This window comes from Struthio camelus, chromosome 1, assembly GCF_040807025.1.
Source record: "Struthio camelus isolate bStrCam1 chromosome 1, bStrCam1.hap1, whole genome shotgun sequence".
In the NCBI taxonomy this organism is placed as follows: Eukaryota; Metazoa; Chordata; class Aves; order Struthioniformes; family Struthionidae; genus Struthio; species Struthio camelus.
Window position 1 is genome coordinate 124,929,949 of NC_090942.1, and position 23,267 is coordinate 124,953,215.

The 23,267-nt window shown below is 42.5% G+C and overlaps 1 protein-coding gene across 1 annotated transcript; it reads right to left on the bottom strand.

Annotated features, from left to right (window-relative positions):
- Positions 1-3,019: 3,019 nt before the first annotated feature.
- On the bottom strand, positions 3,020-22,450 carry TMPRSS3 (transmembrane serine protease 3). The gene is made up of 13 exons (XM_009679509.2): positions 22,254-22,450; positions 20,993-21,137; positions 18,865-18,975; positions 17,861-17,977; positions 16,096-16,219; positions 14,909-15,034; positions 14,120-14,163; positions 13,285-13,450; positions 11,578-11,747; positions 9,252-9,347; positions 7,904-8,046; positions 6,248-6,400; positions 3,020-3,149 (listed from the first exon to the last, which is right to left on the bottom strand). The coding sequence occupies exons 1-13, from the start codon at positions 22,269-22,271 to the stop codon at positions 3,129-3,131; spliced, it is 1,434 nt and encodes a 477-aa protein (XP_009677804.1). The 5' UTR covers positions 22,272-22,450; the 3' UTR covers positions 3,020-3,128.
- Between the last annotated feature and the right edge of the window lie 817 nt (positions 22,451-23,267).

The following is a 23,267-nucleotide window of genomic DNA, read 5'->3' on the forward strand; positions in this document are numbered from 1 at the left end:
AGGTGATGGGAAAAGGATTTTTTTCGTATGCTGAATGTTCATTGTAATGTTATACATTGGTTTCATATTCGAAGGCTATATCACATGTTGTGGATGTAAGTCTGCGCCACAAGCTATGCATACAAGCAGGTTGTATTTCTAAGGGATACTATGACTGTAATGTAACCCTGTGTCAAATCAACCATTTTAACCAGTGATCAGGGTTTACAAGCGTCTCACCAGCCTCTCTAATAATGTAGTGGAAGTACACCCCTCTAGTATAAAGATTTTAAGTACTTCCAAGATGTTTACTACAAAATTCCTAATCAGAAAACTTAGTTAAACTGGAGCTGTCCTCACCCCTACCTGATTTGACAGGCCTCTATATGTGCAGAAGCTGTGTAGCTAACCATATGAATTGAACAGAAAGAAGAAAATCCAGAGGAAGGGGCTTGGTAACCTATAGTTACATCAACTCCTTGCAAAGTTACTTTACTATCTGCCAGTTAGACTTCATTCCAGCTGTAATATTGACTACCAGCAGAGACTAAAAATTCAATTACAAGGTTTTTATCTACTAACCTTTCTGGAGGCATAGTTCGAGGATATGACAGAGGGTAGCTGTGTCTGGCAGGTGCTACTTAAGTTTAAGGTATGGAGCTATGCTAATTTCCAAGGCATCGGATGGTAAACATTGCCCTAACCCTGGAGCACAGTGGCTGCAGCGATGCCACATGGTGGTCTGTGCTCTGGCCAGGCCACCCCTGCAGTGAGGCAGCCCCCCAGGCCCCTGGCCACCCCTGCCTGCCTGGGCACAGCCCCCTTCCTCACCCTCCTCCAAAAGCAGGACATACTAGCGCAAGCATGCACTCGCAGGCCATTTATACTTTTTTTTTTTATATCAACAGAAGAAAGTAAAGATGTTCTAAGCGTGAATGAGATACAGTCCGTTAAAACTGACCGCTCTTTGAACAAAATGCCATACTCACCTCCGTATAAAACCCCCCCTTCTTCACCTGGGTGAACTCAAAGAAATATGCTCATGCTGTGGTCATATTTATTTTTAAGCCTCCTGCAAACATTAATGGCATAAATTGGAGGAGGAAAATCTAGCTTTACAGACTGAATTCTGGTAACAGCGTTCTGCCTATACCTAAAATGCCACAGCCAGGGGCATAACAGAAACCGGGGAAAGATTGGCTTTGCAGGCCAATGAGAGCGCTCTAGGTCCTTCCATAACTGATTGTCATTGACTTGGGGAAGATGTGGCTTCTTGTACTTATCTGAAAAACTTCACTAGCTTTCTAAATTCTGCATTAGATTCCTTTTTAATACATAGGCAAACCACAATGGGTATTTATTGTACAGTCTAACTGTGAAATTAGAAGGAGTTGAAAAGATCATTTCAAGATGTTTTCAGAGATATGAAACAGCCACTCCGTGAGCTTAAAGAGCAGTCCCCTCATCTCCTGCCTGCTGATAATAGTAAAATATGAACTGTTTACTGAACTGAATGCTAGGATAACAAACAATTGGATGTTAAAATACTTCTGAAAACCTCTTATTTACACAAGACTTTGACATACTTGGTTTTAATTTTGTCACAGTTCAGGCAAGCTGAAATTTCCCATTTCATTCTAATTTTTATGTGAGATAGTTGATCATGATTCCTTCTTCTTTGTAACAACATGATTTCTGGAAATGTTATTCCGATTGCACTTGCAGGTTTCTTTATGGTGAAACTTATTGGAACAGTCATCTCTGATACCAAAGTGAGTGTCCACAGAACAGACTTTGGTTTGACAGTTCGTGCTGGCTTGCTGGTCTCTCCTTTTTAACCTGATACATTGCAGTAAGACTGTAGTTCAGACTTCTCCTGTGCTTTCTTGCAGAAGTGGAGGATATCTGTGATGCAGATATTGATTTAGAGGCAAACAGACTGCATCCAAAACCTCATTTCAAGCAGACCAGCAGCAGCATTTGATCAGATGGCAAGGTTAGCTTTGACTGGTGTTGAAAAGCTCTGACAATAATCTCTATCATTCAGCCTACCCAGCCCCTGGCACTCAGTTCTAAAATTGTTAACTTGCGTCCCATGATTTTTACAAAGAGCAGGTGCAAAATGATCAGATACTTTGCAACCTAACCACAAGAGGTGGTTGCATTAGAATGGCTTGTACATCAGGAAACCACAATAGAACTTTAGATATTTTGTCCCTGCATTAGCTGCTTGCCCTACTGACATCAGTTCACCTGCACCGCTGCTCTTGCTAGTGGGTACAGAGACTGCAGGATCTATACTGTGCAGAGAAAGGGAGAGAAAACAGAGAAGGTAGTTGAGCATGAGTGCCTCAGTGAACTGTGCTGTGTTATGTGAGCTTGGGAGTACCGAGGGTATTTGATAGATATTGCCCTGCATGGTACACTATAGATAGAACACTGTTTTTGGAAAAGCAGTAAAGAAGCTCCCTTTAAGGTTGTTTAGCAATCTCAGAATTTGTCAGTAAAGTTACAGCTTGCGTGTTGCTTGTTCCAGAGCCATTTACAGCAATAAATCACCTCAGGTTTCAATTTTTAGAGATAAGGTTTGCAGCCTCATGATAAGGATGTGCATCCAGTTTTTTTTTCTATCAGGAGCTGAATGTACTCAGAAGATTGCCAGCTGCTTGCTTCCTGCTGGCTTTATAGCTTTCAAGAAAGCTGCTGATACCTGTGCAACAGAGCATGGACCTTATATATGAACACTTTCAAGACAGAAGTCTTTTTGTAGTATGGTTCTTGGAAAAGAAGAATTGAAATAGTAACTAACAACCTAATTTGAAGTGCCTGTAGTCTTTAACTTTTGTTGCTTGCAAAACTTTAATTATGATAGGATTCTGGATTCTCAGTCTTAGCACTTTTTCTTTAGGTGAAATTTGTAGTTGACAGTATATATGCATGCTCGTCATCCACTCCTACTGGCTTGTTCTATCTGAAGAAGGCTGAACGCACAACAGTTTTCATTTAGTACAGTGACCAGTACCAAAAAAAAGATGATAAGAAATAGTTGCTGAAGGTAGGACGTTCAGAGCAGGTGTCCAAAAGTACATCCTTCTCTGCAGCTGGAATTTGATGTGGATTTTCAGAAGTCCAGGGAATCACTGCTCTCTTCAGTTTTGCAGTTCTTCTCTCTAGAAATCAAAACCAATTATGTATCTATTCAAATGTTCCTGTTGCTACCTATTGAATTCTGAAATGGAGTGACTTTTTTTTTTCTTTTTGTGGTACGGTTACGAAAGGAACCGTGAAGGTGCTGAAGCCGTTGCTATTATCTGGCAGTGTTCATTCTTCAGAAAAATGCATCACCTCTTTAAAAGAGAAGCAGACAAATTCCCATTGCATGCATTGTGAACCTGAGCACACACAATTAGCTTCTGTCACCACCTTAATTCACTGATTCTCAGCCTTGTGTGGGCTGAGACAGGAACAGAAGATTCATTAAAAAAATGTGGTTATGGGGGTGGAGGAATATATTAGTAGTGATGGAGACTGTGCGTGGGTCAAGTGAGTGATACAGGCAGCTAAGTAGATTTTGAAGGGATTCATGTTGTTTCTGCTCAGTTGCTCCATTGCTGGGTTTTTTTTTGCTGAGGTGGGCGCCTTTCACATCTATTCAGATTTAATAGTTGAAGCATAGTATTTCTCAGTCAGTAATGTGTTTAGGTCTCTGATACTCCAGTTACATGCTATAAACTCTTTGCTTCCTCTGAAATGGGAGAGCAGTTCAAAACGGAGGAAACATCCTGCTCACAGTGTTGGAGAAACATCTTGTTAAACAGTATCAGCTAATTTTTCCCATCTAGGGGAAAGCAATAAAAAAATCTTTTTGGACTTGCGGGAGAGAGCTATTAGCAAAACGGTTGCAGGATCAGAAGATCAGAAAACACAGATGCCTCCTCCTTGATCGTGCCTTGCATTAGATGCTTTCGCCACTGAAAGGTGAGCAATTATTAACCTAATTTCCAGAAAGCAAGCCTTTAAGTGCATGCTCAGTGGCCAGATTCCTTACCTTTCAGATCTAGACCACTTTTTCCTAAATGGATCCCTTTCCTAACTCCTTCAATAAGCTTTAACCACAAGAGCTGATTTAATCTAAAGAAAGTACAGGAACTTCAGGAGGGACCAAGCAAACCCCGACGTTAGTTAGTAGTTAAAAGCAGGTCAGGACTGTTCTACTACAGTACAGACTTGTTAGGCACAAGCCAATTCTCTTGGCCCTATTTGCAGAGGTACACTGTTGTTACTGCACTTGCTGGTTTCTTCTGGAGCTCATCAATGCCAAAATTGAAAATCCTTGTTAAGAGGATAAGGTGATAAACTAATGTTTACACCTCACGGACGTCCCTGCCAAAACTTAGAACGTGGTAGCACCCATTAAATAAAGACTTAACTGTACTTTCCCCTCCTTGATTACTTATTTATAATGGAAATCTGTGCATTTGAAATGTCTGCACTTCTAGGATATGTGCAAAATACCAGCCATTTCTGGAACCTCTGCTTAGACTTTGGGGAGTTTCAATGACAAAAACATTTATGGGAAAAAATTAGAAATAAAGCTGACATTCCTTAAACTTGTTTTCCAGGCTTCTTTAGCCTTGTTGAGCAATGGCTAGCCATGTGATAACAGAAGCCTTTGTGTGTAATACTGGTCATGAGGACTGTGTGCGTGTCATACAGTGTACAGATCAGGGCTGAACTAAATTTGCACGTATAACCTTATTTCTAGCATTTCCTTGTCTGTGAATGCTTGACATTGCACTTTACTTTGAAGATCAAATCTTAAATATTTCACAAATCAGGAAGAGAGGGGCTAGTTCTGCCACATCGCATCATGGTGACACATGCTGGTGTCAAGGCAGGGGAAAGGAGCTGCTTTGCTCCCGCCAAATCCCCAGTCCTGGTGGTGTTGGAATAGCAGCACTGTTGTCTTCTGTGAGGACCAAGGCTAGAACAGGCTGGGTCACGCGTTTTGATGCTTAGGGCGGTTTTGACTTGATGCTAAGGAAATAACATTTCAGAGTCTGCACACAGGTGTCAACCTGTGAACTATGTGTCTAAGTGCCTACCAGAGCAGTGGAAGCAGGTTCAGCTTCCTGCACATGCACTGCCCAGTGCCATCTAAGTTGCCCTATGGCACTTTGCCTAACCTCCAACAGCTGGTCCAGGAGGGCCCTGAGCTCCCATAGAGCCTGGGTTGTATCTGCCAGCCCCAAGCAGGTATCTGCTTGGCATCATCTTCAATAACAGATACTTCAGTGTGAACCGCTGAACTGAGCCCTGCAGATTGTGTCGGTGGTGTCTGTAGGGCTGGGAGAGCTTTTCTGCTGATCAGCCACCTGAGGCATGATTCAGCCACCTACATATGGTGTCTGGCACCACTTGAGACATTGCAGCGTACCTGAGACACCCTCAGGGCAATGGCAGATATGACCAAGGCTGGCTGGAGATCTCTGGCCTCCTACAAGGACAACTGGAAGCCAGGCAGGACACCCTTGGGTGTCTAAAATGGCTAGATGCTTCTGCTTAGGCAATAGATCCCCCTAGCCTGGGGTCCACCCAAAGCAAAATGACTCTCCCAACTCTGCCAGCTGTGCCCACCAGCTCTTCAGCAGCACTGGAGGGGGGCTGAGGGCTCAAGCTTCGGGGAGCAGGCTTTTCTCAGGGAACTGGCAAAGGCAGCTGCAGTGTCCCCCCCTTTCCCTCACACTGCACTCGGCTCCTTCCAGCCCGCACAGTCTCTCCCCTGTTCCCAACTCCCTTCTCCCCACTCAGCTTCCTCTCCCCAGGTGCCTTTGAAGTAACCTCATAGCTCCAGGTAAAGTCCCCTGGCGCCTCTTCCCTGGCTCCCAGTCTCCTTGCTCAGCCGTTTCACATCTCCCCACTCCCTGCTCACCACTGCCAGGCTCCCTCCTGGTCATGCCTACCCTCCTTTTTCATCTCTGTCCCAGTCCCTGTCTTACCTAGGCCTCCCTAAGACCCCCATCCCAAGCCTCCCTAAGACCCCCATCCCAAGCCACTACCCCACCTCCTGCCTTTGCCACACAGGCCTTCCGCCTTCCCTCACCCCAGCCCAGCACAGGGAGCACAGGATAAACAGGCTTTGTGCTCTCGGCTTATGGGTTGCCGTACAACACAAGTCAGCTGTGATAAATGTGAGCTAAATCCCGTGCGGCGCAAACAGGCAACACAAAGTTGTTACCGGACATGAAGAGAAAGGGCAAAGCCACACCTCCATCTGCTCGTGTATCCAGTCCAGGAATGACGTGGTTCGGCTGTAGACTCCTGGTTTGTTCTCTTCTGCGCAGCCCACCCCAAAGCTAGTGGTCCCCACCAATTTCCAGATACTCGTGTCTTCGCATGCTAGGGGTCCTCCACTATCTCCCTGGAAAACAAAGAATTAAAACAAAAGTCAGTGCCCCAGAAAAGGAAGGGAACGGGGGAGCGGGGCATAGTCTAGAAATTCAGTTTTTCCTGTTTTTGCTCCCTTTTGGGTCCTAGGAAAGGCATATGTTACAGCAGAAGTTCGCAGCTTCTCAGGGAGGTGTATTAGATCATATTTTTCTTCTCCCCTTAGGAGTACAGTGCCACAAAAGCAAGATTTTAGCCTGTGGTTAGACAACATTGAGGTACTGGGGAATGCATCTTTGTTCTGGAGGCAAGGCATTGCTAATCTGCAGTCTCCAAGGCATGGTCTCTCACAGCTGCTTCTCTCAAAAAGTTCCTAGCTATTGAGCTGAGCTGATCCAACATTTTCTGTGCCTGGATGGGAAGCTCATACCTCCCTCCTTCGCCTGCTCCTGCCTGCAGGCTCACACGCTGCTTTGCACCAGCTCTGGCCCTCCCCAGATACTTTGCTGAGTAGCTTCGACTCAACTGACTCATGCTTAACTACTGAAAACTCCCAATTTCCTGAGACAGCTTCTTGCCCTTCTAGCATCGGAGCCAGCGCGATAAAAAAAGAAAAGGGAATTTAGAAAGAGACTGTCCCTTCTGAAGTAGGACTCATTCTGTTATATAAAGCCATACCGTGAGCATGCTGACTTTGGATGGCTCTCCTGGGTGCAGTGCTGGGCTGCTGCTGGGTACCTCACTGCAGGGGTTTCTGCTCTTTTGCTCTAGCAAACAAGCACTTAAGTGAAGACCTGTATTCTAGGCATCTAATTGCCTTCATTTTGTCTTGTACCTTGTGTAGTTGGGACTGAGCAGCTCGTGAAACATTAAGCCCTCATCCCATGTTGCTCTTCATTCATGCCTAGCAAGGTGATGCTGTGTTTCTGTGTTTTGGGATGAGACCTGGCACAAGGTGGGCATTCTCATGATGCAAACAGTAATTTTGGATCTTTACCACCCTGTGCTGTTAAGGAGCCTTGGATCCTCTGCCACTATGAACCTCTCTCCCTCGCAATTCATTATGGATCCTGTGAGCTACTCAAACCCTTCTCCTACTCTCCTGCCACATTCTAGTTTTCGCAGATTTAAGTACTTCTGCTTCTCTCTTGCTGTATGCTTTGGCTGCTTTTCGCCTTGGAATTTCTGCACCTTGCAGGTCTTCCAAGCTATTCACGTTGCCAACTTTTCCCTTAGCCAGTGGCCAAGGCAAAGAAAGGATGGTACCATGCTATAATATATACAAGAAATTAAAAATTTCCTTAAGTAAATTTGACTTTAGAAGTAGCAGATATGGTTCACAGAAGAAATAAGAAAGAAATTGTAGCGTACGAACGTCAACACAGTCAGTGGTATATACTTATGGTAAATAGAGCAAATGGCAAAAAAACAAATATTTGCCCAACAGAAGCATGGGAGTGCCTCCTGATAATGTATTACTCATGCTTTTCCACAGCTGCTGTTAAAGAGCACAGTTGTAGTTTGGAAACTTCCATACCTGGCAGGTGTCTACGCCTCCCTTTAGGAAACCAGCACAAAGCATTGAAGGAGTTATGATCCCACCATAGACATCCCTGTGATTGCAAATTGTATTAGAAATCAAAGGAACACCTGCGTAATTCATGGTCTCTGATGTATCACCTGTACCAAAAAAAAAAAAAAAACTCCTTATCAAAGTATATTTTTTGATGTCCTGAAATATTTCCTTGAAACTAAAGTATAATTATGAACAGAAAGGTTTTAGAAGAATTGGCAAACAAAGGTAAAAGAAATATGACAGTATACAGGTAAGGAACTGGATGTATCCTCACTTGCAGAATCCGGAACTAGCAACTATATAGAGCTTTGGATTAGCACAGTATATACTATATAGCTGCACATTATGTTTCTGCCTCAAACTAGACAATCAATGTCTACAATGAACTTAAAGGCTGGTTGGACACTCTTCTAATACTAGTACGTTGATCTGTTTTGAATTTAACCCCTGTTCTACGAGTCAACAAATCATCTGCAAACATCTGGTTTATTTTATAAGTATTCTCCAGAGAGTCTGAATGAATCATTTCCACAAATGGGAGGATTTTCACACTGTATTCTTCCAACTATTTATACCTGACTTTTATGCCGTGCAGTAAGTCCTGCTTTCTTTTTCTTTTTTCTTTTCTTTTTTTTTTTTAATTCTGACTTTCCAAAGCAGCTTTTGCTATTTATTATCTCTAGGTCAAGTAATATTGTTCTTGTTCTCTGAACAATGGGAACATTTTAAATGAGACAGATGAAGAATGAATAAAAAATAATGACCTGAGCAGTCAACCACTTTCAGTGAAAGTGATTCAGTATGTATTATTGACTAACATAACCCGTGAATCAGAGTAAAAAAAGGAATCACTTTCCTTTGTGACATTATTCACAAATCAGTTTTCTTTGTCACCCAGCCGGCCTGAAAATACATACACGCTTTCTCTGAAATAATAGCTGCTTGATTCTTGCATTCCTGCTGTTCTTTCTGTGCTTGAAGTTACAAAAACACAGCCAGTTTCACCAAGGTCTGAATACAATACATTGGATGTCATTGCTGTCTACATGTGATTTTCAGCCTTCTCATGGAGTGTACCCATCCATTCCTTGTGGTAAGGGTTTGAACAGCACTTTTGCCTCAACTGGCACCATACAGAAGGTTGAGTTTGCATGCTGGGCAAGCATAAAATTTAGGAAGAGGTCGTTTGTTTTTTTTTCCACCCAGAATTCCAAAAAAAGTAATGTTGAACGGTGCTACAGCCAAATCCTGTATTTACTCTGTGTGAGACGTTTTCATGTGGTGTAACTAAAGCAAACTTTTAAAATACCTCCTTCAACAGTTGCTCCCCATCCTGATACCCAACACATTTTCCCTTCTGGGAACTGCTCACCAAAATTAGGCAGACAAATTGGCTCTATGTGACCTATTTATAAAAGAGAGAGAGGAGAGAGAACTGTTTTAAAATGCAGCAAAAACTGTATGCCTGAGTAAAGCTTTCAGAATCTGGCTTACAGTGAGCTTGTTTTGAAAATCATCTAATCCCTGCATATAATAGCCTGGCAACTCTAATTTTTTCATCTTACAGCCAAGGTTTGAAACAAAACCTACACCAGGGCTACCTTGGTTCAAGTAAGAAGTAATAGGATGACGTGTTGGCATGTCAATAAATTAAAATACGAGCAAGCAAGAAATACACATAGTACTCAGCTGACAGGTAGAACAGAGACCCCCACTAGGTTCTGTGTAATTCCACGTGATAAGAGCCCTGAGCGCACATTACTCTGCTCTGCTGAAAGGGCAACAAGTCGCCTGGGCTGCCTTTTGCTTCCTGCCCTCCAGCTCAGAGATGCAGTGCCTTTGCACTCGGGGGTGCTGATTACTGTGCATTATAAGCAATGTGCACACTTGTGATGCTTATGGCGACAAACTGCAATGTACCAAGATGACCTGGCTCTGAGCAAAGGGAGGGAAGATGTGGGAATATCACTGAGTGATTGGTAGCGGTTCAGTTGTCCCTTGTGAAATGATCCCAGCCTAAAGCATCCAGCCGCAAACATGGAGCCCCTCAAGTCTCCCTGGGCTGCATGTCAGCTGTCCGGGGCATACTGGGTGCATGGTTTGGGTGCAGAGCTGTTGCTGTTCTTGATAGCCTCCCAAACTTATTCCTGAACAAAAGAAAACAGCAGTAGCAGACATTTAAAACAGAACAAAATCCCTCAAGCTTAATTTTCATTTAAACAAAAAGCTCAAAAGATTTCAAGAGAAGTGATTTAGGAACTGAAAATCAAAATAAGTCAGAGACCACCAGCCCCTCCTTTGCAGAAGGGCCCACTGTGATTAGGAGGCATTGGCAGGCTATAATTTAAATCTATACAACATTACTACTCATTATTTCAGTTCACTCACTTTGTCAGCTGCAGGTAGCATCCTGCTGAGAAAATAAGAGGGGTTGTCATTTAAATGAATCATTATATTTTAACTGCCTTGACTTCTCTTTGAAATTTAAGCTTGATTTTCAGCTTTAAATACTGCTGGACCTTCCCATACTCACAGAAATGAGGACAGCAAGGACATTGTAAAAATCTCTGTGAATTCCAATAAAAACAAGGTAAGGCATTTGTTTTAGATAAGACAAAATACTTAGAAAGAGTAAAGATAATATAGCTCAGCATAGGTTACTTCCCCCTCTATTGCTCTCACATAGCTTTGTTTTGCCTATTATTAAATGATTTCAATAAGCCAACAACAGAATGTACTGAAATATTTTTTCAGAGCCCTATATTCATATTATGCTTTCTCTTTGGCTGGATAATGAGTATGGAGGAGTTCCTGATATTGAGGACGGGGGGATTTTCCACTGCCACGCAGGGCCAGCACCCATCGGGGCAGCCAGGACCCTCTCCATTGCTGGAGGGGATTGCTGGAGGGGAGTGCTGGTGCAATTTGAACAGGGAGTCCTTGCTTTGCAATTACAAGGACAAACTCACGCCATCAGCATAGCTCTGATCTGGCCTGAGCTGAAAACCAGGTTGTGCTGTTTTTTGTTTCTGGCCCAGAATTTGAACTGCTATTTGGAAGTTCCTATAGACAAACCTGAAGCAGAGCTGACCTGAGAAATATTATTTCCTGCCAGCAACACAAAACAGCAGGTTTTTAAAAACTGAGGTAGTGCGTTGAGGGATTTTGCATTTCCTCACCTCAGTGAGCAGCAGAGGGCATTAGTTCTCCATCCTGGTGCTGCCTCTCGCCATGCCCTGCACTGCCATTGGCATGGCAGGGCAAAGGGGCAGGTAGGCACTGTCATGGGGACCGGGAGCAAGGCAGTGACCGAGGCAGGTTCACAGCTCACTTCCCTGTCAAATTAAGTTGGGTTTGCTCTCCTGGGGCTTGGTAGTGGTGCGGCCCGAGCAGCAGCGCCCATGTGAGGATCTTGCACCGAGCCTCCCCACAGGACGCCTGACCTGGGCTCTGGGCTGAGCCCCATTGAAGTCGGTGGGGCTTTTCCCCTTGCTCTTAGAGCAAGTGGGGATCCACCCTACTGTCCCGGATGAGGCCTAGGATGCTGACAGAAATGTCCTTGGTCTATCCTAGGAGGGATACTTTTTACTTTTAGCTAGAAAGGTGAAATGAAGTGAGAACTAACAAAGGATTACCGTTGAGAGCAAGCGGTGCTGCTAGTTTCATCAGTGCGATATCATTTCCCATTGTCTTGGGTTTATAATTTCGATGGTATATGATTTTTTCCACTGAATACGGGTGAACTTGGGTGTCTTGCTGAGTCACAAAGCCAACCTGCACGCTCCATGAGCTCGGCAGGTACAGGCTGAAACAAAGAGGTAAGAGAGTGACAAACCTTCAAGAAAACTCACAGATTTTCCAGTTATCACCTGACCTTACAAACTACATGAATCTCCACAGGCAAATAGCTACAGTCAACTGTACTTCCTTACTGATGTATTAATATTGGCTACGTTTTAGATCTAATTTCAATATAATAGAAAGAATGGTAAGTGTTAGCAATGTACTGGCTTACTGGCAATTTGTTTGTGTAGTTTTCTACAAATATTTAAGAGCTTTGCCTCTTTGTACCTTTAAAAAGCAGCTTCCTTGCTATGCAGCCCCACAGCAGTTGATACTGTCAGATCAGTTTTTAGATTAATTTAGTGGCACTTGTGGCAAGATGTTTTCAAGGGAGTGGCTTTTATTCTCGGGCTTACTTCTGCCCCCAGTTCATTCGTAGCCACACCTTCAGCATGTAACTTCTCTTCTCTTGGGTTTGCCCTGCTGTGCTAGTGGTAGATTAGTGGAGGTCCGAGAAAAGGACTCCAGGGATGAGGGTTGCCAGCTCCTCGCACAATCAACCTTTGAATAAATCAAATCAAATCACAGTCAACCTTTGAACAAATGATTGGATTGTGGGGGACAGAGCTACAAAAGTAGAGAGATGCTTAATTCCTAAGTAACTATTTTTATGGCAACATACGGCTTCAAATAGGATCTGGGAGTGGGATTTGTCTGTCCCCTTTCTTCTCTCCACAGGCTACAAAAGGATCCTAGAGGACTTGATTGGAAGTCATCCACCCGTGTTGTGGATGTCTAAAACTGGTTGGACAAATCCCGTTTTAGCTGTCTTAAGTGACTTCAGTGAATGCGGTTTGAATTTGGAATTTCCTAAGAGCAAGAGATGCAAGCTTGTAGCATTTTCAAGCAAACATGAATGCACAACTGGACAGCTGCTCTCATTATAAATAAGAGATGGGACCATGTTTATTGTTACACTAAGAAGAAGAGTCTAAGTAATTATTTAGCATCTGTTTACAACTCTAAGGATACTTTTTACAGCATAAAAAGGAGCAGTGGACCACGTGAAAGGCATTAGGAAGTATACTACAACTCACTGACTATGATTGATTGATTTTGTAAAACTTGAAAAGGAGCTTGTAATTTATTTTGGAGCTCCTGAATACCAGAAGAGCCAAGTACAAAATCCTCCTGATCAATTCACATGCAGTAAAGCCAAACCACAGATCAGGAAGCCTAAAAACTGTCACTTCAACTTTTTTTAGGGTGATTTTCCAGGCAGCTGGGAGTGCCCAGAATATGTGAAGACTGGGCCACTTGTTTCTGGTATAGCTTTTTTGAAAGACTATAAAGACTTGCACTAGTGCAAGAACAGAGAAATCTAGTTTAAATATTATGGAGCAAGCCAGTGAAATAAGGATGGCACTTAGTGTCTCCTACATTTTTTTACTGAAAAGAAAGCATGGTGCTTTAGCCTGCTTCTGCAATGACCTCCCTGTGTGGATACACCACAAGCTGGGTCAGCGGGGCGCCCCGAACACGGCGGCATAGGGACTTACTCATACACGCAGTGTGCAGCTGTAATGATCCAGCGTGAGGTGATGACAGAGCCGCCGCAGAGGTGGAGCCCATGAAACTGTAGGCTGACCTGCCACGGCCACTGTCGGGGGGAGGACGCGTTTCCCCCCACAATGCGTGGCCCGTAGCTGGCCCGCGTCCCGCACACTGCCAGAAAGCAAAGGTTATGCATCAGTTTTCGTCACCTCGAACACCCCCTCCTCACTCACTCTCAGCCCCACCGAGGCTGGGTGGTTTGACAGTGGGACTGTCCCTGAGGTCTTCTCTGCCCCTGTAGCCCCCAAGCGCCATGTGTGGCTGAAGGGGAGCTCCCATGGGCTCCCTTGGACACCTCACACTCAACAGAGCTGCAGAACCTGCTGCTCTGTTATAAACACACAGTAACCCAGGGGCCTACACAGGGAGGCTGAAGCATCCCATCCCTGGATGGTTTTTTTTCCTATGCCATTCTGAAAACTAGTTGACATGGAGACCCAAGGGATGAAAATTCGTGTTTAAGATGGAATTTCCCTTTCCCTGGCAAGGTGACAGTGAGTTGAGTTACCATACCAGTCCTCATACTGAACTCACAATCCTTAAATGTTTGCTGCTTTGTGTGATTCGCATGAAAACACTCCTGTTACCTGATACAATCTGCCCTCCCAGTCTACTCTGACCTCAGGAAATTATTTGAAATTTTATGCATGAAATGCAATTTTTTCTTGACATCATAAACTGATGGTGTGCCCCTGAGCATGCAACTTCTCCCAACTCTTGCCCTGTAGTGGGCAAAAAAGGACAGATTTTAATCTTATTTTCACTTTTCCTGATGCTTACCCAGACATTTTAAGATGATCACATTGCCAGAAGTACATTCTTCTCTAAGATGAAAAGACAGCAATATTAGTTCCAGTGCAGGAATACTGTTTTTTTCCATACTTGTGTTATCTCCTTGCCTAGCTGTGTACATGCAAATATATATTTATATGTATCTCTCATATCTTAAAAGAACGACATAGTTGGGTATTCATCCAATCTCCTTAAGACGTTTAAGAGAAATATTTAAGTTGAGAATTCAGATATCATCAGGAGCCTATAGACCACATGTTGCACTGCTGAAAAATTCATCACGGGACTCATCAGTGGTTTTCAACATGTGATCTGTAACCTCCTTGGATCCATAAATTGCTTCTCAGTGAAAGGTAAGTAAGAAGAACAAGCAATCAACAGGAGGAAGAAATTCACCATAAAGGCTTTGTACTTCCTTTGGGAAATTACCTAGAGATCTGCAAACTGAAATAAATTGCTCTGCAATAAAGATAAGTGCCTAGTGACTAATCATTGACTGTAGAGGGATCACGGGATGAGTAAATTTTTCAAATAGCTCATTTTAAGGCCTTTGTTTGATTTTAATGGGCCTTGGATCAGGCCTTTAATTCATATTCTAACAAAACTGCAATTGAACGATGATATGTAACATCACAAACCGTTTATGAAGTGCTACATGCCTGAGAAAATTAGACAACAATCTTAAACTATTAATAATTCTTCTTCCATTAATTACTCTATTTCTATCAGAATAAATAAACTGATGTTCTTCCATTCAACCAAAAATCTGAAACTTACCTTAAGTTTGTTGCATTGTGTAGGGATGTCACTTGGTCAGCCGATAACCAATGGCTGAGGGACACAAAATGTCTTTGAAACTGCTTTTCAACTGCAGCCACAGGCAAATAACCTGAACTCACGTAACTGCAAATAAACCATAAAAATAACTTCCAAATACAGAATTTCAGTAATCCATTTAAATAATTCAATAATTGTACTAATGAAAAAGCCAGTGTAGTAAGTATAATAATCAGATTCTGACACTTGATAAAGTAATCCTATCCTTTTCCAGAAAGATTTCTTACAAAGTGTAGGAATTTTTGCCATAATCTTGTGTGGAAGTCACACATACTGGGAGGTATTTAACTGGTAGAGAAGGTAAATTTTAATTCTAATATTGTATTAAAGCTTTTATTGTAACTGGTTGGCACATCTCCTGAAACACTAACATGCTTTTTGTCTCCTTTTTCTAGAGTTATGTTTTGCCGCAGGAAGGATGAATAATTTGAAATTTGTTCTTGTCTTTTACTTTGAACAATTGAGTTGTACTTTATGCTAGTGGCAACAAAAATTTATTCAAAGACACTTTATATTGCTGACAATAATATGCAGAAACCAGAATGACTCAATGACATGAAATAATCACTGCAAGTCACAACATTAAATTCTTTCTAAATAGTGTAGTAGTTCATGAAAGAAATGGTGCTTTTCCAGGAATCGAACCAATCCACTAAGAACTGCGTCATCACCTTTTTCTCTAATTGCAAGGTAGACTTAGCTTGGGCCTCTCTAATAAAAGTGCAAAGCATTCCCTAACAGATTCAATGACACAAATCATGTGTATACTTTTCCCACTGAGGAAGTAAGAGACATGGAAAATGCATCATTTGTTGCTTAGTGCCTCTCTGACTAGTTGTAAGTTACTAGAGAGACAAGCATGATTCAGGAACCTACATCCCATAGAAAAGATTTAATTGTGTCATTGTATTTAGCCATCATCCAGGATTTATAGCAGCAATAAATGGTGTTTGCTGTGCATAAGTATTCAAATCATCCCAAACCTACTGAGTCTTGTTATTCAAAAAGCTGGATGGGTCAGTCCTTTTTCTTTTAAATGACAGGCAAATACAGGGCTAATCAGAAGGACTGAAGACCTCAGAGTTTGTTCAACATGCCAATTAGTTTCTTCCATTTTGTATACGTACCTTGAGAAACCTAAGTGTTTGCAGGTAGTATTTCCATACTCAGCTTTCCAGTCGTCAGAGCAGACTGTTCTCCAGGATCCAGAAGTGAACACTTGCAGCACTGCTTTCTTGCCGCTCAACCTGACTTTGAGATTCAGAAGAAGAAAAGCCTGAGTGAGCTGTAAATTACAGCCACTGAGTACACAACATATAATACACCACTTCAGCATCCACATTTTCTGTTTTTACTACTTGTTTTTTTCACCACTCTGTTCCTTTGAAATGATTTGTCTGTTTTTTGTTGTTGTTCTTTCTCCTTAAGGAGGGAACTGGTTTACCAGTGTCCCTCTTCATCAATGTACCAAGGCACATCGAAGTAGAGTAGCCTAAAGAAAAAATTCCCATGCTCATGGGAAGGAATACAGGATGCTAGTTCTAATACAGAGAAGACTGGCCTGCCCTCCAGTGGGTCTAAACAGGTCTTGCTGACTGCTGTGAGCTGGAGCTGCAGATGCCTGCCTGGCACTGAGGACAACCATACCCAAGCTAAGTAACAACAGAGAGTTTAATGAAACATAGCTGGCATAACCCAAGCTGCACAGCAGTCAGAGAAGTGGATATACTTGGCCAGGACGTAAAGCCCAGCTGCCCCTGGGTTGCTGTGGAGTTTTCCAGTCCCATCCCCTCTGCTGCAAGGCACTGCTTCCCCTATGGCAGCTCTTCCTGGTGGCCCAGCAGCAGGGGCTGAGCCATGCCGGGGAGATAAAGCCGTGATCCACACTGCCCCTTGCCAGGAGGACCATGGAGAAGCACCACAGGAGGCCCAGAATCAACAATGGCATCTGTAGCCCTTTGTCCTGCATCCCATGTGTCCTGATTCCCGCACCCTGTCACCCCACATCGTGGCTGCCAGAGCCTCAGCTGAACAGGGGACACCAAGGACAGAGCACCTCTCTGTGGTCTGCTGCACACTTTCAAGGAGAAGGGCACTGCACACGCAATCACTGCTGGCCAGGGAGTTTCCAGCAGGGGCCCATGGGCTATTGTTACGGAATTGCTAAAGTAGACGCAAAAGCATATGTATAATCAACAGGCTCCACAGCAGTCCGAAGCTTCCCAGGGAAAAAGAGACCAAAGGTTGAAAGCGTTGTGCAGCATTAGCTGGGGCCAAAGCTGATGGTTCTTCTCATTCCTCACATCACACAGACTGAAATGTCTGTGATGTCCTTACCAAAGGACAAGGTGCAGGATTCAAAATTACAAGTACACTGATCTAAAAATCAAATCTGCTGTTCCGAAATTTTAAGGTCACTACCTCCCAGCTGTTGAAAGCATCACCCTCAGCTTCTATAAAACAGGACAGAGAGGTACTATGTAAAATGGTTCTGCAATGCCAGAAATGGTTACAAAGAGAAACTCCGATATAAGGGCATATATTTCACACGAGAAACAGCATGTTCTGCAGTACCGAACACACAAAAGCCAGTGCTGATCTCTCCATTTCCTGAGTCCCTTAAGATAACATCAGGCCTGCACAATTTTCAGAATTGGCACAGTGTTACTGTATGATACTGAATACAGTGATCATCTCATTTATCTTAAGAGTAGTTTGATTTCTTGTGAATTGTAGCTCTATAGTTCAGAGAGACTCTTTCTCTGAAGCCACAATTTAGACAAGCCGTCAGTCTCTCTGTCTTGCCCAAACTCTTTATAACATACATCTCTTGAAAACATGCCAAATGCTACAGGAGGAGGTAGGAGAGATTCATAATCAAATTTAAATTACCGCATCCGTACTCATCGTCCCCTTCTTTACAGTTGAAGACACCATTGCACCTGGCTGATTTCTGGATGCACTTAAAGGATGATCGGCAGCGAAACTTCCCAATGCAGTTGTATTGAACTAACAAGAATGAAAGAAAACAGGGTGATGAAAACAGACTTGGATATTAGTTTAGCACTTCTGAGTTTCTTCATCTGGCCAGATTTCTATCTTGCTAATGAAAAGACAAGTCCTGTATTCTAGGAATGTTTGAAATGCAGCCTGGGGGTTGCTACACAGTGCTGTAAAACCCATCTATTAGTAATGACCTCTAGACCAAATAAGCCTTGCTGTCTGCACCGGCCCCTTCCCAGCTCCCTCAACCCAGGTTATGTTTCATTGCAGGGAGGGTTTCTGGGTGCCTCAGCTCCTCATCAGCAAAACGGGGAGAATCTGACAAAATAATGCAAGCACACTCTCTTCCTGCGGGGATACCTCAACTTTCTGCAAGCTCATCCCTGTTGTAGATGTGAAGGTTCTGCTCAAAATCCACATATTTGATACCTAGACCTGGGCAGATCGCACTTTCAAGTTGCAACTAAACTCAATCTATATATATTTTTTTCTTTCATAGAGGTTGTTCGTGGCAGGGGAAAGTTCATTAGTTCTTTGAAAGCTTAAAGAAGTGAAATACAGGGCAAAAATATCATTGCGTTACCTGAAACCTCCCCCAGTTTCTAAAGTCTTAGCTCACCACCTAAAGAGGAATCAGAGAAATTTAACGGGAGAAAGGGTTCTAGTGTGGCACATTCCCCAATGTGTTAATATTACACCAGTCCTCTCATGAGTGCCAGATCCATTTTATCCATACATGTAAATAAAATTTAAAGCCATCACATCAACAGGATTTTTTACTTCAGTAAACAAGCTGTAGTGGCAGTTTAATTCCATTCTCAGTAAAAGGCTCATGAAAAATTAAGCATTTGAATGGTTAATTGAGAACTTAATGAATAACTAATTGTACTCACCACCCAGGCCAATGGCAACTGCTAGGATTACTACAAGTAATAAAACACAGATATATGGAAGAGATTTGGGGGAGATTAAAACATGGCACATCGAAGGTGGTTGGATATCTCCTAGAAACCAAACAGAGACAACAGCTTCTGTGAAGTTAGAACAGCTTAATTTTTCGACGGAAAAGATTTATCTAACACTAGGATAGATGCCAGCGGCAACTTGTGCATACACTTTGGGAGCTGACCTGACCTGACCTGACCTGACAGGGGTCGGCTCCCCTCGACCCAGGGGCTGAGAAGGCTCCAAGTCCTCCAGGGCTGGACAACACTCTTGAATACAGGGCCTATGTCTGGGAAGCCCCTTTGTCTTGTGAGGGGTTTGAATCATGCCCTTACAGAGCACATGGCCTGTCCCCAGTCCAGGTCAGAATGGGAACTCAAAGTTCTTTCACTTTCATGGGCTACATCACACTGATAGCTTTAAAAGTATATGAGCACATCTCTTTAAAATGTGAGACCCAGAAGAAAAACAAAATTCAGACCCGTTTTCTTTGCATAATCGCGTCTGTGTAAGGAGTAGAGATGTACTTTTCAAAGAATTCAGAAAGCTGAAATGGATTCACAAATTCTTTCAGCAGAAGTAACAAAGAACTAACTATTCTAACGTGAGATTTAGTGCCATTGTTATGATGATTACTGTCCGTGATGTCTCCTGATGCTTTTTTGTATCAAGTCTCTGGCCCCGATACTCCCTCCAACCATGCTCCCAGCTGGAAGCTGTTGTGAGAGCACTGTATTTGGGAGAAATAAAATCCTGGGCCAAGGCTGGGGGTGATAAACCTCCCCTTCACTCACTCGGGATCTAAGTCAAATGCATGCTGCGTTCCTCCAAGTTTAGAGGAACAGTGATGTGGAAGAGAGTAAGGGTTGCCTAAAGAGCTTAGCAGGAGCAGGAATATTTGAAATAAGACAGGACTAGCTGGTAGCTAGGTGCTCAAGACAAGAAGGAAGCCAGCTACAGGTACTTTTGGACTTGTAAGCAAGGTTGATTGCAATAACAGAAAGCTAAATTTGCAAAAATCAGGACCCGCAAATTAGAAGATAGCTTGAAAAATGTGGGAAAAGGTGATCTGGCCAAAATTTTGCTGTAAAGGCAAGGAGTACCTCAAGTTAAAGTGAGCATCAGCAGTAATCGCTGCATACATTTCATAAGCTGACCTGATCTGGAATGGTTTTGCTCACTGTCCATCTCCATAGCTGACCTCCAACTTAACGGCATTGTGAATAAAGACGACAACTGAAAATAACGAATGGTCCGCTTTTGTCAAATATATTCTGATATACAAAGGGCAAGCTCAAGAAAAGAGCATACACAGCTCAGTTACATATGTACACAGGAGCTGGCAGAACTTTGTCTTCAATTTTAATTCATGCAGCTCTTCACCCTCTCATTCTTAAATTTTTGAATTTGGGAATGGCAGAAACTTAAAATTCTATCAAGGCTGCTAAGTGTGTCCTAGTAGTTATAAAACTAGAAGTAAATCCCAATTTACTCAGACCCTCTCAGGAGAAACCGAGTATCTGGTTTTGGTAACAGAACAGGTGTTTGGTATGTAATCATTTTCAGACAACTGTAGTGGCTCATGGACTAGAAAATTAAATTGGTCTGCCTGCATCCTTGATGCTCATCTTGCTTCTGTTGGAATTAAAGGACATCTCTGTCAGTGATTTCAGCAGGTAAAAAAATGAAACCTATGTGAGGTAGCAAACACGTTATTCCTCCCAGGCTACTCTATTATGTATTCACTTTTTTTTAATGGATTCAATTTTCACGTTGGGAAAACTTCAAATGAGCCGTTCAAAAACGTATCAAAAAAGCATGAGCAAATATCTGTTCTGGGGCTGAAGCATGTAAATAGTCTGGCTGTGAGAAATGCTTGCATATGCATGCAGACACAGGATGTCATCCCCTGCTAACATGCTGGCAAATGTCATGGTTCGGGGAGTGAGATTCTGTTTCTTCTTCCCCTAAGTAATTGTTTTCTCCGAATGAGTGGGCAAGCACAGTTTTGCGAGGATAAGCACTCGGATTAGCTGTTTAGACTGCGATGGGCCGAAAGCTATGCAGTATCCCTACCGGATCCATCTGCACTGGGGTCCACCTTTGTTTGTGGTATGCAGAAGAATCTTTTGAAGGAAAAATGAAGTTCTGTTACTGGCAGTTCATCTTCTGTAATGGAGATGATTTCAAGACTTCCAATATTGGGATTTGTCTCTTGTACCTGGCTCAACAGAAAACAAAAGACAATATTTAAATAAATTAATTCTATCACCTCTAAAAAGTCCAATACCCTTCTGATATTAAGGAACATGTAGTTTTCCTTCAGACTCCCATTGCTGTTTTTGAATCAAACACAGAGGCAAAGTGCATCCACAGGGTTTTTCAAGAATCTTCAAGAATGTCAAGAATGCTGTGTCTGCCCAAGAGAAGTCACCTTGTAAAATGGTATGCACTTCAAGGTCATTAGAAGAGCTCTCATATTTAAAATATATAAGCACTACATATGAAGTACTGAAGTTAAATTTTGTTCAAGTTTTCCTAAGCACCACAGCCACTTGTAATAACTCACACTGTAGGACATTTTCCCTTAAGTGTCAAGTCTGTCTCAGCGAGATACTCTTTAACTGCAAATGGGAACAAGAGAAGGACGGAAGTATGTGACACCTGAACAGAGCGTTATAGGACCCTCATGCATGCACCCATTGAATTTTATTCCAGAGAACCTTTGATCACTTTGTACACAATGTAAAGCAATTAAAATGGGCTACACTATAATTAGAATTTTAAAGTTATTCATCCTGAATTCCGATTTCTAACTTTAGTTCTGAACACTAGGCAATCAATGACAGGAGAAATCAGATTTTTGAACTTACAGTGGCGTGAAAGAAGTTCAAGTTGGCTAGACAGTGGAGCTGGTAAGCTATAAAAGTGTTTACAGAGTCAACTCAAAGAAATGTTTGCAAGGACAAGCCTTAGGCAAAGTAGGTGTCTTTTGTCTGTGACATTAATTTTGAAGTCACATGGAATATCTTTTCACCTATCACCAAATAGCTATAACAAGGTTACTACTCTTCCATTTGATAAAATTTCACATATATTTCAAGATGCTATAATTCTGAACATTTCTCTTTAAATTTTATACAGAAATTGCTAATCTTAAGGCAGAGGAACAGACACCTAAATGCTCATCATTTTTAAACATAAAAAGAACCCTTCTAACTGGTACATAAGTTGTTCATCTGGAAATAAAATAACATTGAGTAGCGTACCACACAAAAGATAAACACTGATGTATCATTATCTAGAAGACATCACACCCTCCCAAAGCTTCACTTACCTCTTCCTGCGAAGTCATAGTTAAAAGCAAAACTGTTTTCTCTCTTCATTATCAAAAGAAGCCAAAAGGAAATTCTGAGGTTGCTAAGCCAGTCTGCTCTGGAAACGTTTTCACTGAGCTGCTAGCTCAGTCATTTGTTGCATACGGCATTATTGTAGCAGCCTGGGTAATTCGACCTGATGAGAGATATCAGGTGGCATTGGATGGCATGGCTACAGAAAGGGGAAGATAAAAAAATCAGCAAGCTTTTTAATTAGCATAAGAGTGTAAGATAATATTGTAGTATTTGAAAACCTTTCTGTAACCTCCCAGCAAAGAAACTCCACAGAGGTTAAGCCCCAGGCTCACATTTGCTCCTTTTTCTGTCAGAAATCATGCAGCTGAAGAGACAGGCCTGGCAAAACCTGCGAGAGGCAGAAGCCCCAGGTGCTTTGTCTCTCTGACAAACAAGGCCTTAGGTTAATACTGCTCTTCATTAACTTGATTTCCCCTTTGCTGCGCGCATGCAGCAAAGAGGACGCTTAAAGAGAGTTTTTGAAACGGACCCATGCTTTACTTATGGATAACTTCAATTATTACATATTTGACAATATTTTGGAAGTGCTTTGCAAGCAGTAACTCCTAATCCTGAAAATAACATGTTTGATTTGATAGGGTAAGGATCAGCTTACCTCTACTTTGGGGTTTAGAGACTGAAAACGTATGGTCAGCTTCAGAGAATACTCAAGTATAAGCATGATTTGGCTTGATTTTTTTTTTTTAAGACGAGAGAGAGATGGCAGAAAGGTGGAGGCAAGAAGCGGGAGGAGAGGTAGAGCAAAAAGCTATAGTAAATTTAAGTAAAGCAAGGCTCCAGAGAGCAGGAAAGAAATTAAGGTTTTGCAGATTAAACACATGCTCCCTGGAGCCTGGTACCAATGAGGGAAGCTGTTTAGTCCCTTCGCTGAGCAAGATGGAAACTGGCATTTCCAAAGGACAGGATGTCACATAACACTCCGTTAATCTCTGATTTCT

Excerpts from the sequence above, each read along its gene's own strand:
- TMPRSS3 (XM_009679509.2), bottom strand. Across the intron at positions 14,164-14,908 it reads CACAATGCAACAAACTTAAG|AGAAGAATGTACTTCTGGCA; the intron begins GTAAGTTTCAGA and ends TTTTCATCTTAG. Across the intron at positions 3,150-6,247 it reads GGATACACGAGCAGATGGAG|AGAGAAGAACTGCAAAACTG; the intron begins GTGTGGCTTTGC and ends TTTGATTTCTAG.